This window comes from Eumetopias jubatus, unplaced genomic scaffold (assembly GCF_037043125.1).
Source record: "Eumetopias jubatus isolate StellerSeaLion01/CBP00866 unplaced genomic scaffold, mEumJub1_p1.0 scaffold_7, whole genome shotgun sequence".
NCBI classification, from domain to species: Eukaryota; Metazoa; Chordata; class Mammalia; order Carnivora; family Otariidae; genus Eumetopias; species Eumetopias jubatus.
Window position 1 is genome coordinate 121,508,978 of NW_028274813.1, and position 20,357 is coordinate 121,529,334.

Here is a 20,357-nt window from a genome sequence, read left to right on the forward strand (position 1 = left end):
CAGCAGTTGGATAATCCATCCAACATGGGTTTTTAGAGCTTGGAATCAAATCCAGGCAGTCTGGCTCCAAAGACTGCATTCTTCACCACTAAGTGATTGGTTTTTCGTGTTCAACTTGTGTTATTCAATGGATGCAGTTTGGTTTGAAGCCCCAGTTATGTCTTTGTAAGTGGGCAGAGGCTTAACAGTTATGGCTCACTCTGGTTTGCTTCTGCTGCTAAGCACTCTATCCTCTACGCATGGACTGGTTCTAAAAAGCTGGGAAAATCCCATGAGGCCCCCAGGCCAGTGGACATTGTCAGACTTGGAAAGCCATTGTTGCAACCTCCCTTCACTTCAAAAATTGTAAAACTTCACACCATTTTCCCAGCACCTCTTGTACTCTGGGGCCTCTGACCCTCACTGGCTTGCTGAATCCTATTAATGTTCGATCCAGTGTTCTCTGCTCGGGAGCCTCTGTCATGGTTAAACACTATCTGTCATGCCCACACGTATGTGGGAAGACCAGCTTTCCCCCTGTAAGATACTTGGACTAGAACTGACTCTACTATACCTCAGACCCAGTTTGAGGAATACAAGAAATACTGGGCACTGAGCCAGATAGTTTATGTGGTTTCTGCCTGAAGACAGACTAATGATCACAGCGTCCTCTCCTAGAAAGGTAGAAACGAAGGGCAGAGAAAGAGGAGAATGAAGGAGGAGTAGGGATCTGTGGGAGGTCAGCAGACAGACAGCATGAAAAAGGCAGGCCAGAAGCCAGGAACCAGGGCTAGAGCAGTCTCGTGCAGTCCCGTCTTGGAAGGATGTGTGAGCGAGAGACAGAGTTAGGAGTGGAGGACGAGGGTTGGGTACCCTAGCTGACTCACGTTTCTTGCTTTAGTCTTGCCTCCTCTGCTGTGGTGGGAGGAAGGTGGAGGGAAGGGAAGTTTCTGGGGGCTGCTTAGCTAAGAAAAGGAGCTGAGGGGAAGACGAGGTGAGACGGGCTGGCTTTCTTCCACACTCGGGGACTATTCCAAGTGCTCCTCCCGGGTGCGCGGACCAGCGTGTGGGCACTGAGCTCTGCAAATGTCTGGGTAGCAGGGGGAGGAAGTCCCTGTGGCTGGTTTTGGTTCCAGCCATTTTTCAAAGCACACAAGCTACAGAGCATGGCGAGAGGGTCCTGGGCTTACACTGCAGTGAACGGTGACAGGCTCCCAGGTGGCCCTGCTAAGGCTGAAGGTTTAAGAATTGTGCCTGAGTACTCGTGCACAGTACTCTCCCAAAAGGCCCATTTTATTACATGAAACATCACGAGGCTGCCTGTTTCAAATGTCTTTGTAATCAAAGGCTTTATACGTCTGATCCTTAAAATCCAAGGTTTTAAAACATCTATTTCTACACAAATTTCGATGCAATAGTTTATATTACTGTATTTAAGTTTTTTAGGTTAAGAGACTGCTCAAAAACAAATGGAGTTTAAAAATATGTCTCTTAGGACAAATTTTAGAAAAGAGACATATAATTTTGGAAATGGCCTGTTTTGGTAGTTAATAAAAAAAAAATACCACCACCATAGGAGTATTTGAATAAAATGAATATGAGATGTTCTGTAAATAACCCATCTACAGAATTTCCGAATCTTTGTTGTATCAACATTTAATTTTCAGGCATAAGTATGAGTTCCTGCACAACGAGACGACTCCAGATATAAGAATAACAGTGTCCCCAAGGAAGATTGGTGTTCTATTAGACTATGAAAATTCAAAATTGTCATTTTTCAACGTGGACATTTCTCAGCACCTTTACACGTTCAGCTGTCAGCTCCACGGATTTGTGCATCCCTGTTTTTCTTTGGAAAAGCCTGGCTGTCTGAAGATACGGAATGGCATTGCAATGCCAAAGCACGTCTCTTTCTATTAGACCATTCCGATGCCCGGCTTCCTCTCTCCCGTACCCACTCCTGTAAGCCACTCACTTCTCAGCCGGCAGGGCTGGGCATTCAGGCACCATGCACCCGGCACAGTTCCGGCTCATGTTCACCTCTGGCCGACTGGCATGCTTGACACTCATTTCACCGGACCTGGAGTCTAGTCCTGCGCACTGCCGCCCGTGTGACGTTAGGTTAGTCATTACCGGGCCCGGCTGTCACGGGAGGGCTCGGCCAACATGAACTCAGAAGTCTTTCAAGTGGTCAGACTGTACTGGTCTATTGGTTTATAGGCAAAGTATCTGAATCTCCAAGGCCTGCAGAGCTTGGGCTGAGGGGCACAGGAAAGGAAGGGATGCTAAGTGACGTGTCGCCAGCAGCCAGGACAGAACTGAGAAGGCGAGGGGCCGTCCACAAAGAGAAGCAGGGAAGCCAAGGGCCTTGCCCTCTCCTGTTTTCCCAGCGGTTATCGGCACTGTGATGAGGGGATCTCCGGCTGAGCACTCTGTGACACCCCGTTCCCACGCCTAATTCTGTGAACGCAGGGACAGTGTCTGTCTTGTTCATCATCCAGCTGCTAAGGGCTAACACATAACGAACAGGTGGTACACAGCACATATAGAATAAATTAGTATCTTCTTCACCCCACCACTGCTCCTAGGCTCTCCCTGCTCTCGGGGTCAGGGATGGCAGGGCTCTTTCACAGCGCAGCAAAGAACGCGCGGCCAGGAGATGGAGACAGCGTGGAGGGGAGGCAGTATAAAGGCCCAGAAGGGCCCCTGCAGCTTGATGGCAAGACTGGGGAAATGGAGCCCTCCGCACCGCTGCACGCTTCGTGTCACACAGCAGCCTCCACATCAGTGTGGTACTTTAACTGCATCGGCGAGGCGGGGGTGGTAAGCAGGGAAAAAACAGACATTAGTGGCAGCTGATCCTAGAACAGTCCCATAAGGAAAATCAGATTTGAAATCAGAAGGCCTACGCTTGATCACTACTCTGTAGCTGCTTTGCCTTCAACCCTAGAAAAGTCCCACTATCTTCAAGAGCTCCTGTTTCCCTTAAACAAAGAAAAAATAGTACCCATTTCATAGGACTGGGAGATTTAACGATGAACGCAAGAGCAGCAAATGCACCGCAGTTTCTGAAAAGAAGACACCAGCCCACGAAGACCCAAGCTGAGCACTGGTGGGTGAAGCGGTCTCCTCACCAGCAACTCCGGGACTTCTTGCCTGGATGCCTTTGCCCATCCTGCGACCACAGGACCCGGCCCCACCGGCTGCATTCTTGGTTCTCCAGCCCAGGTGTCTGGTTGTCGCTTAAAAGCTCTGCACACAGCATCTTCCGGCGTGTAAGTTAAGATGCAAGATGCAGAGTCAATGACTCCATCTGCGAAGCAATTCTCAGAGACAATTTAGTATTCTGCCCTGTGTATGCCTCTCTAAGCAGACATGATCCTCATCTCCTCACCTAAGGTTTTGGGTGAAGTGAAAGCTCCGCAACTTGTTTTCCAGCACACTCAAAGTCTCACACGATGAACACCTCCTCTGTCTCCAAACTCTGCCTGTTGATATGAACAGCAGCTCAGATTCCTGAATTAACAACTCACCTTGACAGTCTTCCAGCTCCTTACACACACACACACATGTGCGCGCATGCCTGTTCTGCCAAGCTGGATCACTGGCCTGAAACAGGAAGGTACAGCCAGTTTGAGCACAGACAGGGTTCATGTTATAGACAAAATAGACACATGCGTGTATTCGACACTGTTCAGCTACTGAGACAGAAACTGCCAGGTGGGAAGTAGGGCATCACAGATAAGGCAAGTCTGAATTCCGGATTCTAACAGGTTTTATGGAATATTTCACATGCAATACGAACATGGATAAAATGATAAAAACTCGACACCTATAAGGTTTGAGTGAAATTTTTATTTGACCAAGAAAAAAACATCTACAATTGGCATTGACCACTGACATTTAAAATCCACTTAAAGCAGAAGACCAGCTTAAAGCATCACAATTATTCAGCATAAGGAACTTTTGTTTAAACATATTTCTTCTACAAGAAGAAAAAATAAGTCTAGAACAGAACCAAACAAAACATTTTTTTCTGTAAAATATTCCAGTTCCTAAAATATCATGAATAGTCTGCTGAAACTACATTTCAGCAAGGGGCAGGATTTACCTCAAGGCCATGTTCACCTGCAACCTGCTGATAAATCTGTTAAAAAACAAAACAAAGAAAAAGATTTTTAAAAAGTCAGACGATTGTAGCCACAATCCCTGACTCAGTGCAGTTAAAACAGAACATGTCAGTCTGTTCTTTTCCTAGCTTCACCTGTCTCACTGTGTAACCCTTAAGCAAGTTACGAACATAAGCTTTGGCTTCCCTCAACAAAGGGGAGTATGTAAATATGTAAAATAACCACAGAATCTGAGTGTAAACTACCATGGGCTTAGTAATTCAGAACAGTCCAATGTGAAGGCACCCTGAGATGGGACTAGAAAGTTGGTGAAAGACTTGGGATATAAAATGACATTGGTTTCTGGTAAAATTAAATTGCCTTTTATTTGGAAACGTGTATGTTTAATAATTGACTTCCTGCTGGTTCAGACAATGATATGCAATCACTTATACACATTCAATAAAATATTTCAGAAGCACGTGCTTGGTGGTCAGTATGAAGCAGAGCCATTACACGGGCACCGAGGCCTTTTCCTCACTACTTCCCATCCTCCGGTATTTGTCAGAAGCAGAAGCTCACATGGCTCACACATTGGTAGCCGCCCGCAGCACAAGTCACAAGTCACTCTGCCACGGCATTCTGTAACTGAGTCTGTGCTGGTCTCTGCCCCAGGAGGCTCAGCTCCCAGAAAACTTGCTGGACCCCCTGCAGGCTGCACCACAGGAGGTCCTGTCTTCCTAAACTTTCCTAAACAACGTCTCCAATTTCTAGCCACCCTCCTATCAGTTAGTACAGTAAGAGTTTCGTGGGTCCACTACCTTCTCCCACCCTTTCTAATCTCTTAATTTACTCTTCCTATTTTCCACAGTAAGACAACTCAGAGTGTGTGCTTGCTGTTGGTAGATAAGTAGGTCTTGAATTTATTTTGCAAACAAGACCTGTTCTATCTACCTTTTCCTTTAGGAGGCTAACAGCAGAGTCGGCTTGACTTCAAGGACTCTGTTTTCTTAGTCTCCAGAAGACCAAGTCCAGCTTTTGAAGCACTGTCCTCTAGGGTGTCAAGACATGAAAGGAATGGTAATTGAGCACTTTTAGGTAACTGTTTTAATAAAGTTTTAATGAAGTTTTCAGAGATTTTTCTTCACTGCAATCAATAGTTAAGGAATCTAAATGCAAAATCAGAGTCAATGCTTTGGGAAGAAGACTCCAGCCAGTCAGCAAGTCTCCTAGAAGGCGCATGACAATGAGCTGGGCATGATGCCCCAAGGCAGTAGTTATTTTAGAGCAGCTACGGCACAGGTGCTACTTCTTGTCACATAGATCATGTTCTACTACTTCCCTGCTTGTCTTCTGCTACCCCCAACCCCAGGAAAAATTTAAGCCCCATTCACTGATGGGATTGCTTTTTCTTCATTCTCCCAGACTTGGACAGTATCAGGTTTTTCTGCTCTGTTTTCACCTTACTCAAATCCTGGTGGAATTAAACTATCCCTGATCTGAATGATGACAATTCAGCGACAGAGCATGGAGCTCAAACAACATGCAGTCATGTACACAGAGCCAATAAAAATGCTTTTGTAGTAGGAACTTGGATTCTCATTTTGCTGTCTCCCCCATGCCCATTCCTAGGCTTAGATGGCTTAAGAGATGCCCTTAAATTCGAGAAGAAGGGACTGGAGACAAGAATATAATCCATTCGCTAGGAAAGCACTCAATCAACAAAACTGAGGTTTCCCCGCTATGCATTTTAACAAAGCAGGAACTTAGTTTTTAGAGATGGATTTCCAGAGTCCATACACTGCTTCTTGGTAAACCTGTCATCTTATTCTGCCGCTCAGAAAGTTTCCTACCCTCTGACTTCTTTTATATCCCAAACACCCACCCAATGAAGGGGGAAATGGACAGGGAGAGAGAAGGAAAACAAGAGAAGTGCCTGAGGACAGACCTCTGAAGAAAGGTAGAAGATACCTGATAAACAAGCCCCAGATCCCTAGGCACCTGGAATGGACCTACACTTTCTTGTCCACCTAATGACTGTAGAGCTCAAAGGTCACTTCCTGGAAGCACTTCCTAATACCTCCCTCTCCCAGGCTGAGTTCGCTGCCACACACTCACCTCTTTTGGAGTGGCACACAGCAACTACCGACCTACGTCTGCACCTCCTGGCTGTATGCAAACCAGAGGCAGGAACTGCATCTCCTCATCTCTGAATGTCACAACACGGAAGCAACGGCAGGCTGCTTTCCAAGAGCTCATTTACCTGAAAAGAGGTAAGGGACATCAAATTGTCTTCCAAATTAAATCTCTTCATCAGAAAGCAAAGCACTTTTAAATTATGTGTTGGGTGAAGAGAGGGAGATAAAAAATAGAGTGTGATTCTTAGCCTTTCTGCTGTCCCAGTACACCTGAAGGATCTACCACATAATCCCATTAGTGAGAGCCCCTTCTGACCTGGAGGGAGTGGGAGGGGGCTTACCAGAATCTGATGTGTGAGGAAGATGTTTAGAATGCTTCCTTCCCATCACTGCCAGAGATCTCTAACACTCACGTTTAATATTTATTGCAGTTTTGACTATTCTTAAGAGAGCCCTTATTTTTTTTTTAAAGATTTTTTATTTATTTGAGAGACAGAGAGAATGAGAGAGAAAGCACATGAGATGGGGGGAGGGTCAGAGGGAGAAGCAGACTCCCTGCTGAGCAGGGAGCCCGATGCGGGACTCGATCCAGGGACTCCAGGATCATGACCTGAGCCGAAGGCAGTCGCTTAACCAACTGAGCCACCCAGGCGCCCAAGAGAGCCCTTATTTTAAAAGCTCTGAAACATCAATTCGGTTTGTATGTTTGGAGGCTGATGAGTGGAAGTGAAGGCCCTGACAGAGCCCGATCTGATAGCACACCACACCACGACTCTCTGCTGGTCTGAGAATCTAAGACTTTCATGGAGAAATGACATGCTGTAAAGGTAACAACAACCCCAGGGCAATATAAAGACCACAGGTGATACCTCCTCAAATGTCAAGTGTCTTTTAAAAATCATTTTATGGGAGAGACTTCCTCATTCCTCCAAAATTATAGCCAAACTTACATTTCAGACATAGGGTGAAAATCCTACATATATGGAGGCATCTCTTATTCTTGAAATCTCATCCTTTCCTAAAAAGTGATGGAATGTTCAGATCCTAGGTTTCATTATTTTAAATTGGAAAACTCTGGGGGCACCTGGGTGGCTCAGTCGGTTAAGGGCTCAGGTCATGATTTCCAGGTTGTGGGATCGAGACCCATGTCGGGCCCCCTGCTCAGTGAGGAGTCTGCTTCTCCCTCTCCCCCTGGGCTCTCTCTCTCTCTCTCTCTCTCCAAAAATAAATAAATAAAAATCTTTGTTCCCAGCCCTTCAAAGAATCTCAAGCCAATCTCCCCAAAATAACCACACATAACTGTCTACCAAGGATTTCTGTAGGGTATTTTAAACACCGATTACCTACTTATGTAATCATTATGAACTCAGTAGTGGGTACGTTTCTGTGCCGTTACCAATCCACTGAAAAGTCTCGAGTTCTGGAAGTGAGAGAAGGGGGATGCAGACTGTGACCTGCTGTGGTGGCTGGTGGAGAAGGTGAGCAAGGGTGAAATGGCCAGGGGAGTGAGGGGAACAGAAACGGCCTACAGCCTGTCCGTGTCCAGATCCACTCAACAGCTGGTCTGCTCTCCTTAGCCTGGACTCTCTAGGAGTTAGTCTGAACCGCTGTCTGAAGCGCTATACAAATCAAAAGGAGGAAAGGAAAACGAAATGGAAGATGTGTTCCTTGTGCCTGGAATTATACGTGTCCTGGAAATAAAAGACTGTGCTCGTTACTGCATTTTTAAGTAATACTTCTGCTCATGTCACCATCACTTGCAACAGCAATCATGTCTTTATCGTCTCAAGTTTCTTTGGAACCTTTGCACAGAGCAGTTGTTCTCAGGGTGTGGCTCTTGTGGGGGCCCCTGACCCTTTCAGAGGGTTAGTCAGGTCAAAACTACTTTCATAATAACACTGAGACATTACTTGTCCCTTTCACTCTTATTCCATGAACGTACAGAACAGAGTTAAACCAGACATTCATCACTGACAACAGCGTGTGCTTGTATATTCTTGTGTTTAGAACATTTCTCAGTTTTAACCTCTAACACTAAAAATACCCATTTTATGTATAATCCCACATAAACAAAAGCTCTTTGGAATCCTCAATAATTTTATAGGAGGGTCCTGAGGCCAGAAAGTTTGAAAGTTCTTAATATACAGAGCATTCATTGCTTCACCACAATGAAAATCTAGTTGAATGAGTTTCTCAGTAGTAAGAGTTCGCCTACGTTTTTCAATACTTGCTAATGTACAAGTTGTTTGGTAGACCTCTAAGGCTTATGCACTTTCTTACAAGACATTTCCATTTACAAACATGAGCGCGATGACAGAGACAATGCACAATACATTTAAACAGCATGAGCACCAAATGCAGTGTTACCGAAGACAGCGGAGGTTTGACTGCAGGGTACCCTACAGCATCTCACCTGGACTTGTGGCGAACTGACAAGTCCATTGTGGCTGGTTTGATTCAGATAGCGTTCTAGGTAAACATTTCCACAGGCTGTGACAGCAAGTGTTCACAGTGAGAACTCTGACAATAGTTAGCTGCAAGTCTTGCAGGGTGAGCACATATCCATCAAACTCAGGCCTCTCTGTGCAAAGGTATGTAACAGGTCCTCAAGTTCCATCTTCCTTTTGTTACTACACATACAATGCTGAATAGGAAGTGACAGAAGGGACATGTCGGACTCCTCTCCGTCTACACAGCATCTAAAATGTAAATAAATGGGAGTGCCTGGGTGGCTGAGTCGGTTGAGCGTCTGACTCTTGATTTCGGCTCAAGCCATGAATGAGATCGAGCCCCTTGTCTGGCTCCATGGGAAGTCCGCTTGAGATTTTTCTCTCTCCCTCTGCACCCTCTAAAATAAATAAATAAATCTTTTAAAAAATAGAACGTAAATAAATGACACAGTTCTAACTCCTGACACATATTGACTTTGCCTTTGTTGGATTCATACTGCACCTAAACGGGCATCCCCACCGTCCTCACTCCCTGAAAAAGACGGCTTAGCAACCCCCCCAAAAAAGTTAAGACGTGGAGGACAGGATGCTAGGCTGGAAATGAAGAAATCTCGCTCCTAGGCCTGGCTCTGTCACTAATGAGCTAGGTGACTTTCAGCCTGCCTCCTCTATGCTTCAATGTAAACTGAACCAAGGGGCGATGACCCAGTTCCTCCTCCGACACCAAATGACGTTCCCGGCGGATTGAGGAAGCTTAAAAACGACCGGCCGTGCGTTTATGTTTTCAAATTAATGCAACAGGTGCTGCTGCCTCAAGCAGGAGTCACCGATTCAAACCGTCTGGTTCCGTACAGGCCCTCGCGTCACATCCCTTAAGCGACACAGGCCACCACTTATGTGAAATTCACCTACAGCATGATTTTTCCTTAAACCTTACTCTGGGCGTGTATTTCTCCCTTCCACATATATCCCCACCACAGCTCCGTGAACCAGCGAACTGGGTTTTTTTTTAGACGAGAAAGCTGAGCACGAGTTAGGAACAAGACCCAGCTCGCTGGTGATGCGGACCCCGCGACAGACACGTCGACCTCTCACCTCTACGCCGGTTCCCCGCCATACTCCCGGAAACCCGACACACCAGCCAGCCTGCCTACTAGGACGCTGCCGTCGCCCGCCCCGCCGGTGGCCAGACAGTAGCCTCACTTCACGCCACAGCCTAGACCAGCCCTCCCGCGTCTGATCGCGGCGACTCCTCCTCTCTCCTTCCGGTGGAAGAGCCCTTTCCGGTTTCCGGGCGTGGGGAGGAAGTCCCGCCCCCACGCAACAGCATATCACAGCGGGACGCGCCGTCGCGGCAGCGTGCGGATGCGAGTCAGTGGCGGCGGGGGTGGGTAGGAGCGACCCCTGGCCTGAGGTCGCTGTTGCTGGGCTCCCGGGGGCGGGGGGCGGTGGGGAGTGGGGAGAGGGCTGAGCTGTTCAGCGGGGCCTGGGAGAGCGGCTTGGAGACTCCCGTCTCCTCAAGAACTCCCTCCTGAGCGTCCTTCGGGGGATGGAGGTCCTTCCCCCCGCCAGCTGCCCGGTATTTTACTTAGTTTCTGCCTTCCGTTTATCTGCGTAGCCGCATACCTTGCAGTCATAATGGTTACCGCTTAGTGAGCATTAGCTGTTCGTGGTTTACAGAGCAGGAGCTCATGAGCGTCTGGTAATTCCTGACTACTGCTGTTGTCCACTCATGCAAGTGCTTGAGTTATCTCCATAGTTCTCAACTGGACTAGGGACATAGCGCTGTTGGGGTTAGGAAGAGAAATTACAAATTAAAATTGCCCTTGTTTTAGTTTCCAAGGGCTGTCGTAACGAAGTATCCCAAGTTGGGTGGCTTAAAACAACGTGTTGTCTCTTAAAGTTCTGGAACCAAGAAGTCGGAAATGAAAATGTCGGCAGGATCATGCTTCCCCTGAAACTCTAGGTAAAAAAAGGCTTCCTTGCCTTTCCTAGTTTCCGGTGGTGTCCAGCCATCCTAGGAGTTGTTTGGCTTGTAGCTGCATCACTCGGATCTCTTAACTCCGATAGGGTGTTTTCTCTGTGTCTCTCTCTCTCTCTTTAAAAGGACGAAGTCCTCCGGGACAAAGGACCACCCTACTCCAGTATAACCTGATCTTAAGTAATTACATTTGCAATGACAGTTTCCAGATCAAGTCGCATTCTAAGGTTCTGGGAAGGACATGAATTGGGGCGGGGGGCGGGGGTGACACTGGCCAACCTCATATAGCTGTCAAAGAGCTTAAGAAGTTGGCAAGCCAAAAGCTGAGAATTTGCTGTAGTACGTAGGAATTCAAACGGAGTTCGGTTGGACCCAAGAAGTTTTCGTGGACATTTGAGCTATTCCCTTGATAGGTGGGTAGGATTTGGATGTGCCATCATAGCTCATACCCAGCATTCTAGGCAAACAAACATCACAGACAAGAAAACACAGGTTGAAATGTGAAGTAAAGCAGGAGGGATCTTGAATATAAGCTAAAGAGTTTGGACTCTATTCTGTATGTAAAATGAGCAGTAAATCAAAGTGTTTTGCCAGAGGAGTTGTGCTTTGAAGATTAACTAGCAACTTGAGTCAAACCTACTTTGTGTTACTTAGGCCATTTTAAGAAGTCTTAAATCCTATTCTCTGAGCATACCCTGTTATTTTTCATCCTAGTGTCTCTGCTCATGCTGTCCCTTATTTCTGGAGTGCTGCCATCAAGGAGAGTTCAGATCATTTTATGTTTGCATCCCAGTAATGCCAAAACCTGACAAAGGTAGCACAAGAAGAAAAAACTACCAAACCCCCATAAATACAAAGCCCTAAAATAAGATATTAGCAAATTCAGTCGTGCCCTCCATCTGGAACAAAAAAGGTTTTATCCCGGAAATGATTTAACATTAGAAAGCCTGTTTCTATAAATCACTGTATTGTAGCTTAAATCTGTATGAGGTTTAAATCTATATGATCGTCTCAATTGATAAAGTGTTTTTTGAAAATATTCAATACCTCCTTTGATCGAAAACACTTAAAATGGGAATAGACATATAGCAACTTGATAAAAGCACTTAAACTGATAGTGAATTTCATACTTAATGATAAAACAGTAGAAACATTTCACTAAACTCAGAAAAAAAGGGAATATTTACCTTCACTACTAATATTCAACATGGTGCTAGCTTTTCTAGCCAAAACAAGAAAAGGACAAAAATGTTAGAAAAGAAGTGAAGATACTATTTTAAATGATGTGATTTTGTTTCTAGAAAATGGAAAAGAATGAAATTACAAATTATTAGAACTAATTAAATGGTTCAGCAAAGTGGCTAAATAAATTACATAGAGACACTTAAGTTTTTCTTATATACCACTTATAAAATGGGAAAAATGGAACCCAATATGAAGACACTGCACAAAAGAGACTTTTTATGAGAAATATGAAGAATTATGAAAAGACATTAAAGACAGGCAAATGGAGATTCCATGTTCCAGTATGGGAAGTTCAGTGTTTTAAGTATATCAGTTTATCATAAATTAAGAAACGGTTTTGATACAGTGCCTACTAAAATACTGACGGGATCTCCAAGTAATTCTCTTTGGTCAGAGTATATTTTGATACACTCTTGGGTGCCATTTATTGGTATTTTATTTAGAATGTGTGTCTTACTAGTCAGACTGATATATAGGGGAGCTTTTTTGGTACTGTGTTAATCACATGTTGGTATTTAAAATTATACTGGATCCCTTAAAATAACTGTAGGGATCATTTCATATTTTACTTTGGTCTATATGGTAATGGTCTGAAATAATTTAAGCAACTTCAGAATTATTTGCTCTTTTAAAGCCAAGGAGAGAAATCAATTGTGAAACTCTTGTTATGTGATGCAGTATTACATGTTGGATTTCAAATGATGTGTCCACACTCCTCTATGATCATTTAAAAAGTCAACTCCTCTCTTTTGTGGGGGATCAACTGTAATTTATATTTTGCTTGGAAGTCTTCCATTTTCAATAGGTTTTCCAAATTAGTTGTCCACTGTATTGTGTATGAAATTCTACTGTGATTCTTAAAATCTGTTCTGCACGTGAGTTGTTCACTTCCTCATTCCTAACCTTACATATTTTTGTTTTCTTTTTTCTTGAATCAGACTCACAGAGGATTTTTCTCTTTTGTTGAGTGCTTCAGAGAATCGGCTTTGGCGTTTTTCTGCTCTTACTGTTTTCTGTTTTCCCCTCTTCCTACTCTCTTGTGTTCTTTTCCAATTTCTTAATATTAACCTAAGAGCCTTTATTTTTTTAAGAGCTTTTATTTTTAATCTTTCATTTTTGATGAAGACTTTTTAAGGCAGTAATTTGCCTCTGAATACAACTTGTATTTATGTTGCATAGTTTTTGGTATAAAGTGTTCTCTTTTTCATTGCTTTTTACATATGTTGTAATTTTGTCTTTTTTTTTCATTTGATCCAAGCGTTATTCAGGATTGGATATCATTTTTTTTTAAATAGTTAAGTTTTTCAATCATTTTCTTTTCTCAGTTTTATTGAGAGTTTAGATGTATTGACATACATCACTCTGCAAGGTCAAGTGCACTGCATGATGGTGATCATGTTTGTATTATTTTCCAGTTTTATTGTGATCAGAGAATTAGATTCCATATGTTTTAACTAAGCATTTCCTCTTTGGCAAGTACCTAATCAATGATTACACATTCCGTGGGTATTAAAATATGTATATTTTCTTCTTGGAATTAAAAAGTTCTATGCCTCTGTTCCATCAGGTTTACTGGTTTTAGTATTCACGTTTATTGATTTTAGAGTTCCAATTCTCTGATATATTTCCTAGATCAGTCTAATTCTAGAAGAGGTGTGATTAAAATTTCCACCATTTTTAAACAAGTTTTTCTTGAATTTCTAAAAGATTTCCTTTATATATTTAACTGCTGTGTCAGTGGTTCACACAAGACTATTCCTTGTCTTCTTTCATGTATCATATGACCTCACTGATATGAGGAATTCTTAATCTCAGGAATCAAACTGAGGGTTGCTGGAGTGGTGGGGGTGGGAGGGATGGGGTGGCTGGGTGATAGACATTGGGGAGGGTATGTGCTATGGTGAGCGCTGTGAATTGTGCAAGACTGTTGAATCACAGATCTGTACCTCTGAAACAAATAATGCAATATATGTTAAGAAAAAAAAAAAGAAGATAGCAGGAGGGGAAGAATGAAGGGGAGCAAATCGGAGGGGGAGACGAACCATGAGAGACGATGGACTCTGAAAAACAAACTGAGGGTTCTAGAGGGGAGGGGGGGTAGGAGGATGGGTTAGCCTGGTGATGGGTATTAAAGAGGGCACGTTCTGCGTGGAGCACTGGGTGTTATATGCAAACAGTGAATCATGGAACACTGCATCAAAAACTAATGATGTAATGTATGGGGATTAACATAACATAAAAAAAAAAAGACTATCCCTTGTCTTCTTTTAAGTTCCTTTTTATGCTGTTTAATGCTTTTAACTTATATCTAACCAATATCCCCTTATCTGATGTTAATGTTACCATTCCTTATTTTGTTTACCTCTCTGGTTTCTTATAGCTCACCTCTTTATTTTAAATCTGTTATATTACTTTAAGTTTCATTTCTAGTAAAAGAAGAAATTATAGATATAACAAATGAGCAATCTGGGTTTAGTTTTTCACCTGGAAAGTTTAGCAGTAACCATGCAGAAAGCCAGCTGTCATGCTGAGGGGATCTGCAGATGCATGGAGGCCTAGAGCTTGGATAGTTTTATGTTGGGAAAAAAAAAAAAAAAACCCTTAATGTTATGTGATGTGAAACAGTAGTTCCCAATACTGTGGTATCACCATTGTCAGTTGTCATTAATTTTATTCTAAGGAATCACAAGCAGATTTGCAGGAAGTTATGGATTAGACTTTGCATTAGTAAAGATTATTTTCCTTTTATAAGTATTTGTCCTGGAAAGGTTCTGAGGTGACTAAAACCCAGACCCACTACCTCCTTGCTTTTGCTTTTTTTGTCCTGCCAGAAATCAGCCTGCATCCTCACGTCCTGCCTCAACGCTGCCCAACTAGTTCTGAGTTATCAGAAGCTAATATGGTCAGAGGTCCTGCTAGGGCTCTTGCAGTGGAGGGGAGAAAGGTGTTCTTTTTACTCCAAGCGCAGAGGGGAGAGGGTGAACACAGGAAGGCTTGAAGACAGGAAGCAAATCACCTCCGTTCATGTTAGTCCCTGGGTCCTCCCAACAACAGCCAGTTGGGAGACGGGAGTTCTGGGGCCAAAAGCACACGGGCCCTTGTCCACGGTTTCCCTCAATTTCCCACTGAAGAGGCTCCAGGTTAGGACCAGTGCTGCTTACCTCATTTCCCCCGCTTTTCTCTTTCCACTGCCCTGCCTCCTTCCCTAATCATACGGTCAGATTTGAGTTCCTGTGATACACCTCCCTTTCTTCCTCCTCTGTAGCCGATAGACTTGGAGTTGTGAAAGAAGCCTTGGCATCAAGGTTGGAAGACTTGCTTTATAGGCAGCAGAGCAGAAACAGAATGACCTCTACCCTGTGACTGTGTGAACTTTGTGGAAAGCGTTCCCATAATCTGTGACCTGTAAATTTTAAATCAGTGTTCGGACTCTGATTTCTCTCAATGCGAAGTTGAATCTCAGAACGAGAGTGATGCCTAGATGATTAAAGGTGGTAAAAACAGGTTTCCTGTGTGAGGAATACTAGGGACAACGCCTGGATGCTCGGTGTGTGAAGATGTTTTGTAAATGAATTCAAGATAACTTGCGTAAACAGGGGAGACGAGAGAAGGGAGACCCAGTCTGACAGCAGGTGCTTGCTGCCAGTGCATTGGGAGAGCGCTCAGGCAAGTCACTTAAATGCTGGGTGCTGTGTTCCAGCGATGTTGAAGAACGTGTGATTCCCTGCAAGCGCCCCCTCCACCCTCACCTAACCGCGAGAGGCAGCCTCTGCCTCCTCTCCGTTTTCAGGAGAGCACTGCTGTCTACACTGCTTCAGCACACACCCTTACCTCCACCCTATCAGAGGGAAGAGGTCTTCTCCCATCTGGGACTCGCTTGTTCTTCTGGGCTCCGATGCCCCACCTCTCCTTCTCATCCTCATTGGACTTTGTTTCCTCACCTTGTCTTCTGAGCCCCATCCAAAGAATACTTACCTCTAGATTTCTTTCAGGCATTTGAAGTGATTAATCCCTCTCTTTAAAAAAACTTTATTGAGATATAATTAACAACCATACAACTTACCCACTTAAAGTGTACGATTCAGTGGTTTTCAGTGTATTCACAGATGCACGCAACAATTACCACTGCCTATTTTAGAACATTTTCATCTCCACAAAGAGAAGCTCCCTACCCTTTAGCTGTCATCCCCTTTCCTCACAACCTAAGCAACCACTGATCGGAATACTTTGTAGACAAAAGATTCTGTTGCTGGAGATCTGCATCTTCTGGACATTTTGTGTACATGGAGTGTTCTTGTGTGACTGGCTTCTTAGGACAGTTTTTTCAGGGTTCACTCATGTGCTAGCATCTATCAGGTACTTCATTCCTTTTTATGGCCAATTGATGCTCCATTATATGGACATGTCTATCAGTTGATAGGCATTCAAGTCCTTTCTACCTTTTGGCTATTGTGGATAGTGCTGCTGTGAACATTTGTGTACAAGTTTTCATTCAAATGCCTGCTTCAGTCCTTTTGGGACAATCCCTGGGAGTGGTGTTGACGGGGCCTGTGGTAATTGTATGTTTAACCTTTGGAGGGACCCGCCCAGCTTGTTCTGCGGCTGCCCCCCTGGCATGCACAGGGGTCCCCTCTCCCCAGCACCAGGTCCTGAGTGATCAGTAAGGCCTTTCAGTCTGAAGGCGCTTGCCCTTCAATTGTGAGAAATTCTCTAATTTCCTCACTTTATTACTTACGTTCTTCCTGGAATGTCTGTTAATTCAGGGTTGAAGTTCCAGGTTAATTTTCTGTCTCTTGTCTCTCTCTCCATTTGCGTGTTCAGCTATTTAGTTGAAGATCGCATCAGTTTTTATCTTCATGCCCTTCTATTGACTTCATTTCAGCCCTACTTTGACCTTTCAGGAGTTTTTGTTCTTTGTGACTCCTTTGTAGCATCCTGTTACTGGCTTAAGGGTGAAATTTCTTCCATGTGTCTGTTTTCCCCTGTTCCCTGAATTAATTCTTCCCTTCACAATCAGGGTGGTTTCTTGTTTATTTATTTATTTTTTAATCTTTCTACTGGAAGATGATACTTCCATCTTTTCATCCTGGAAACCTCCTCAAATATCTGAGGGTCTTGATTGTTCATATTTAAGAATGAGGTAATGAATGGATTATCACCTCTCTGTACTCAGGAGAGACTTGTCAGCTTCTAAGATGATGGGGCAGGAGTGCTGGCATTTTGTCCTAAGTGGCTGAATGCAGGGTATTTTCTATGGAGCCATTAAATGTATGTACAGAATAACGTTTCAGTGTTTTCTGTGTATCTGTGGGTTGGGAATTTCTGAGTGTTCTCCGTTGCTTCTCCCATCCTGGGGGTAGATGTGGCTGTGAGGCATTCTGTGCTGGGTTGGAGAGAGGGACACCTATTTCATACGCAGTTTCTTGGCCCTGCCTCTCATCCCCGCACTCAGTGGTTCCTGGTTCTGGACCCTTCTAGCAATCTGTAGAGCACATTGGTTTCTTCCTTGGTTTTATCTCACCCTCCACAGTTTCTACTACTTCCCCCTGGCTGTTTTCATTCCTCATCAGCTTCCTGTCTTCGCAAGTATTGTGAAATCTCTGATCCACTGATGGTCCTTTTTTTCCATTCTCTTGTCTTGATCTTTATGTCTCTTTTTATCTCTTAAGTACTGTTTTAATGAAATTCTAGGAGGGTGAGATAAGTCAGTGTTTTCAGTCTTGCAAATATAATAATTCTGTGTCACTGCTTTCTGATTTTCCTTTTTTTTTTAAGTTTTTTATTTAGTAATCTTTACACGCAGCGTGGGGCTCAAACTCACGACCCCGAGTCACACGCTCTACTGACTGAGCCAGCCAGGCGCCACTGCTTTCTGATTTCCACCATTAAAAACAAATAAAAGTCCACCAAGAGTTGATTAAATGATGCTTTATTCATGCAACAAATACTAGGCATTCATTAAAAGTGATATGAATCTATTTTTGGCATCAGTAACTCTCCAAGATGAGTATGTTTTTAAAAAGTTAAAAAGCAACGAGTTATAAAAGTATAAACTAGATTCATACATGTGACTGAGGGGAGAGCCCAATTATAACAGCGGTTAAATCTGAGAGGTAATATCCAAAGTTCTTTGTTTCAGTTTCCTTAAACATCTCTGTATCTTCTGAACTTTTTAAAAATTAGCATGTTTTTAATAACCAGAATATATTTAAATTGACTTGTGAAATAATATCATGACTGTCCTTGCACATAACTTTTGTGTACATCTTGACTTTTTAAGTACCTACATTTATTTGGTGAAGAGAACATCATATGAAGCTTTAAATAGGTATTTTCAAATTTCCTCTCCAGGAGGAATGCAGATATACACTCACCAGCAGTATCTGCATCAGTGCTGGTTCCCTAGGCCCTCACTTGAGCCAGGGAGTGATCCATCATTACTCGGTTCCTACGTGGCAAGTTGGATGGGTCATCACTTCCAGGTGCTTTCTGCAAGGTGTGTCTCATTGGATTGGCACTCAGAGAGTCACCCCCTTCGAACTGGTGTTTGTATACTCTCCAAAGTTGTGCTTTTCTCTTAGCTCTTTCTGTTGTCAGCCTTTTTTTTTTTTTTTTTTTTGGTCTGGTTTATTTTCTTACAAGTAGTTATCAAAAGAATCACTTTGATATTTGGAACTCTTCTCTACCCAGTTCCAAAAGTGTAACAACTAAAATAGTAAATTCCTGAACTCGGTTCCTCAGATCTCAAAATGATTTTTCCTCCAGTTAAGGCAGTATAGGGAGAGAATTAGGAGTTTGAGCTTTACAGTTAAACTGCCTGAGCTAAAAATCTTAGCTCTACGACAGCTTACTAGCTGTAACCAGAGTCTAGTTAATGAGCTAGACCCAGTTCCCTCACCTATATAATAAGTGCACCTACCCATATAAGCGTGTGACACTTAACAAATTCTCAAATTGTTTATGAGTTTGATCATTACTATCATAAGAAGGGACACTCCTGAGTAGGTACAATGCTGTGGACTGAAATGTGCCCTCTCCCCTGAAAATGTGTATGTTTTAAAAAAATTTTTTTTTATTTGAGTATAGTTGACAATTCTACATTGGCCTCAGGTGTACAACATAGTGATTCACTTCCTCTGTAAAAAAAATGTATATGTTGTAAAAAAAAAAAAAAATATTTTAAGCCCTAACCCTGAATGTGATGGTATTTGGAGATGGGACCTTTGGGAGATATTTAGGTTTAAATGAGGTCAGGAGAACGGGGACCTTTTGATGGGATTAGTGCCTTTATAAGAAGAAACACCAGAACTCTCTCCTCCCCACCTTCTTGCTCCCCAGCAAGAAGGCAGCTGTCTGCAAGCCAGGAAGAGACCCTTCAGCAAAACTCAACTATGCTGGCACTCTGATCTTAATACTTACAAACTGCAGAACCGTGAGAAGCCAACAGTTCATTAGTATTTTGTTTTGGCAGCCTGAGCTGATTAAAACATACAGTTTTGCGGCACCTGGGTGGCCCAGTCAAGCGTCTGCCTTCGGTTCAGGTCATGATCCCAGGGTCCTGGGATCGAGCCCTGCATCAGGCTCCCTGCTCAGTGGGAGCATGCTTCTCTCCCTCTGCCTGCCACTCCCCCTGCTTGTGCACTCTCTCTCTCTCTCTCTCTCTCTCTCTGTCAAATAAATCTTAAAAAAAAAAAAAAAAACACATACAGTTTTGTTATTGAGCATGGGGCCCGGAGTCCTAGGTGAGAAATAAATCCTAGGTGAGAAATAAAAGGGGAACAGTGAATATAGACTATGAGACGGGTTTGGATGCAGGTAGAAGTACAGAATACATAGTAACTGACATGCATGCTTGCTTATATCTGTTTACTGTCTAGACTGTTTATCATGGGAAGACAGAGTAGCAGTGAACTGGTAACTGTTTTCCCAAGCAACAAGACCTTGATTCACCTGAATTTAAGGGCTAATTTTGTGGAAGATTATGGAATGAAGTTTCTGTGGGAGGCCTTGAGTCATTCTAACTATAAAATGCAGAATATAATGCAGACTGTGTTCTGCAGCTTTCCTTCTATATGGCATTTGGTATGTAGGGATTCTGGTTATGGATGAAAATACTGGAACCTGTATCTATTAAGGAAAAGTTGAATTGTAAATGACTTTTTTTTTTTTAAAGATTTTATATATTTATTTGACAGAGAGAGACACAGCGAGAGCAGGAACACAAGCAGGGGGAGTGGGAGAGGGAGAAGCAGGCCTCCCGTGGAGCAGGGAGCCCGATGCGGGACTCGATCCCAGAACCCTGGGATCATGACCCGAGCCGAAGGCAAATGCCCAAGAACTGAGCCACCCAGGCGCCCCTGACTCATTTTTTTTCTAATGGAGTTCTGAATAAGTCTTTTGTCTTCATTATAATCATTATAATACAAGTTTTTCTTCCCCAAAGTTCCACTGATTC

The 20,357-nt window shown here is 43.5% G+C and overlaps 1 protein-coding gene, 1 long non-coding RNA gene and 1 other non-coding gene across 9 annotated transcripts in view; 1 reads left to right on the forward strand and 2 right to left on the reverse strand.

Moving 5' to 3' along the window:
- Positions 1-4,563, forward strand: part of FSD2 (fibronectin type III and SPRY domain containing 2) — a 45,721-nt gene extending 41,158 nt beyond the window's left edge. For all 3 annotated transcript variants that reach the window (XM_028089426.2, XM_028089427.2, XM_028089429.2), the window contains one exon: positions 1,647-4,563. In XM_028089426.2, the coding sequence (XP_027945227.2) occupies positions 1,647-1,899 (253 nt within the window). In that variant the 3' untranslated portion in view covers positions 1,900-4,563. The remainder of the gene's footprint in view (positions 1-1,646) is intronic.
- Positions 1,620-9,925, reverse strand: LOC114198129 (uncharacterized). Of its 5 annotated transcripts, none has more exons than XR_003607038.2 (6): positions 9,772-9,925; positions 8,640-9,074; positions 6,207-6,351; positions 4,091-4,126; positions 3,374-3,588; positions 1,620-3,244 (listed from the first exon to the last, which is right to left on the reverse strand). It is a non-coding gene; the product is annotated as an uncharacterized LOC114198129 (long non-coding RNA). The 5 variants fall into 5 exon arrangements; XR_003607037.2 differs by having other exon boundaries at positions 1,620-2,780; positions 3,114-3,588; XR_003607036.2 differs by having other exon boundaries at positions 1,620-3,588; positions 8,640-8,925.
- Positions 4,983-5,109, reverse strand: LOC114198144 (small Cajal body-specific RNA 15). The gene has a single exon (XR_003607043.1).
- Positions 9,926-20,357: the final 10,432 nt, after the last annotated feature.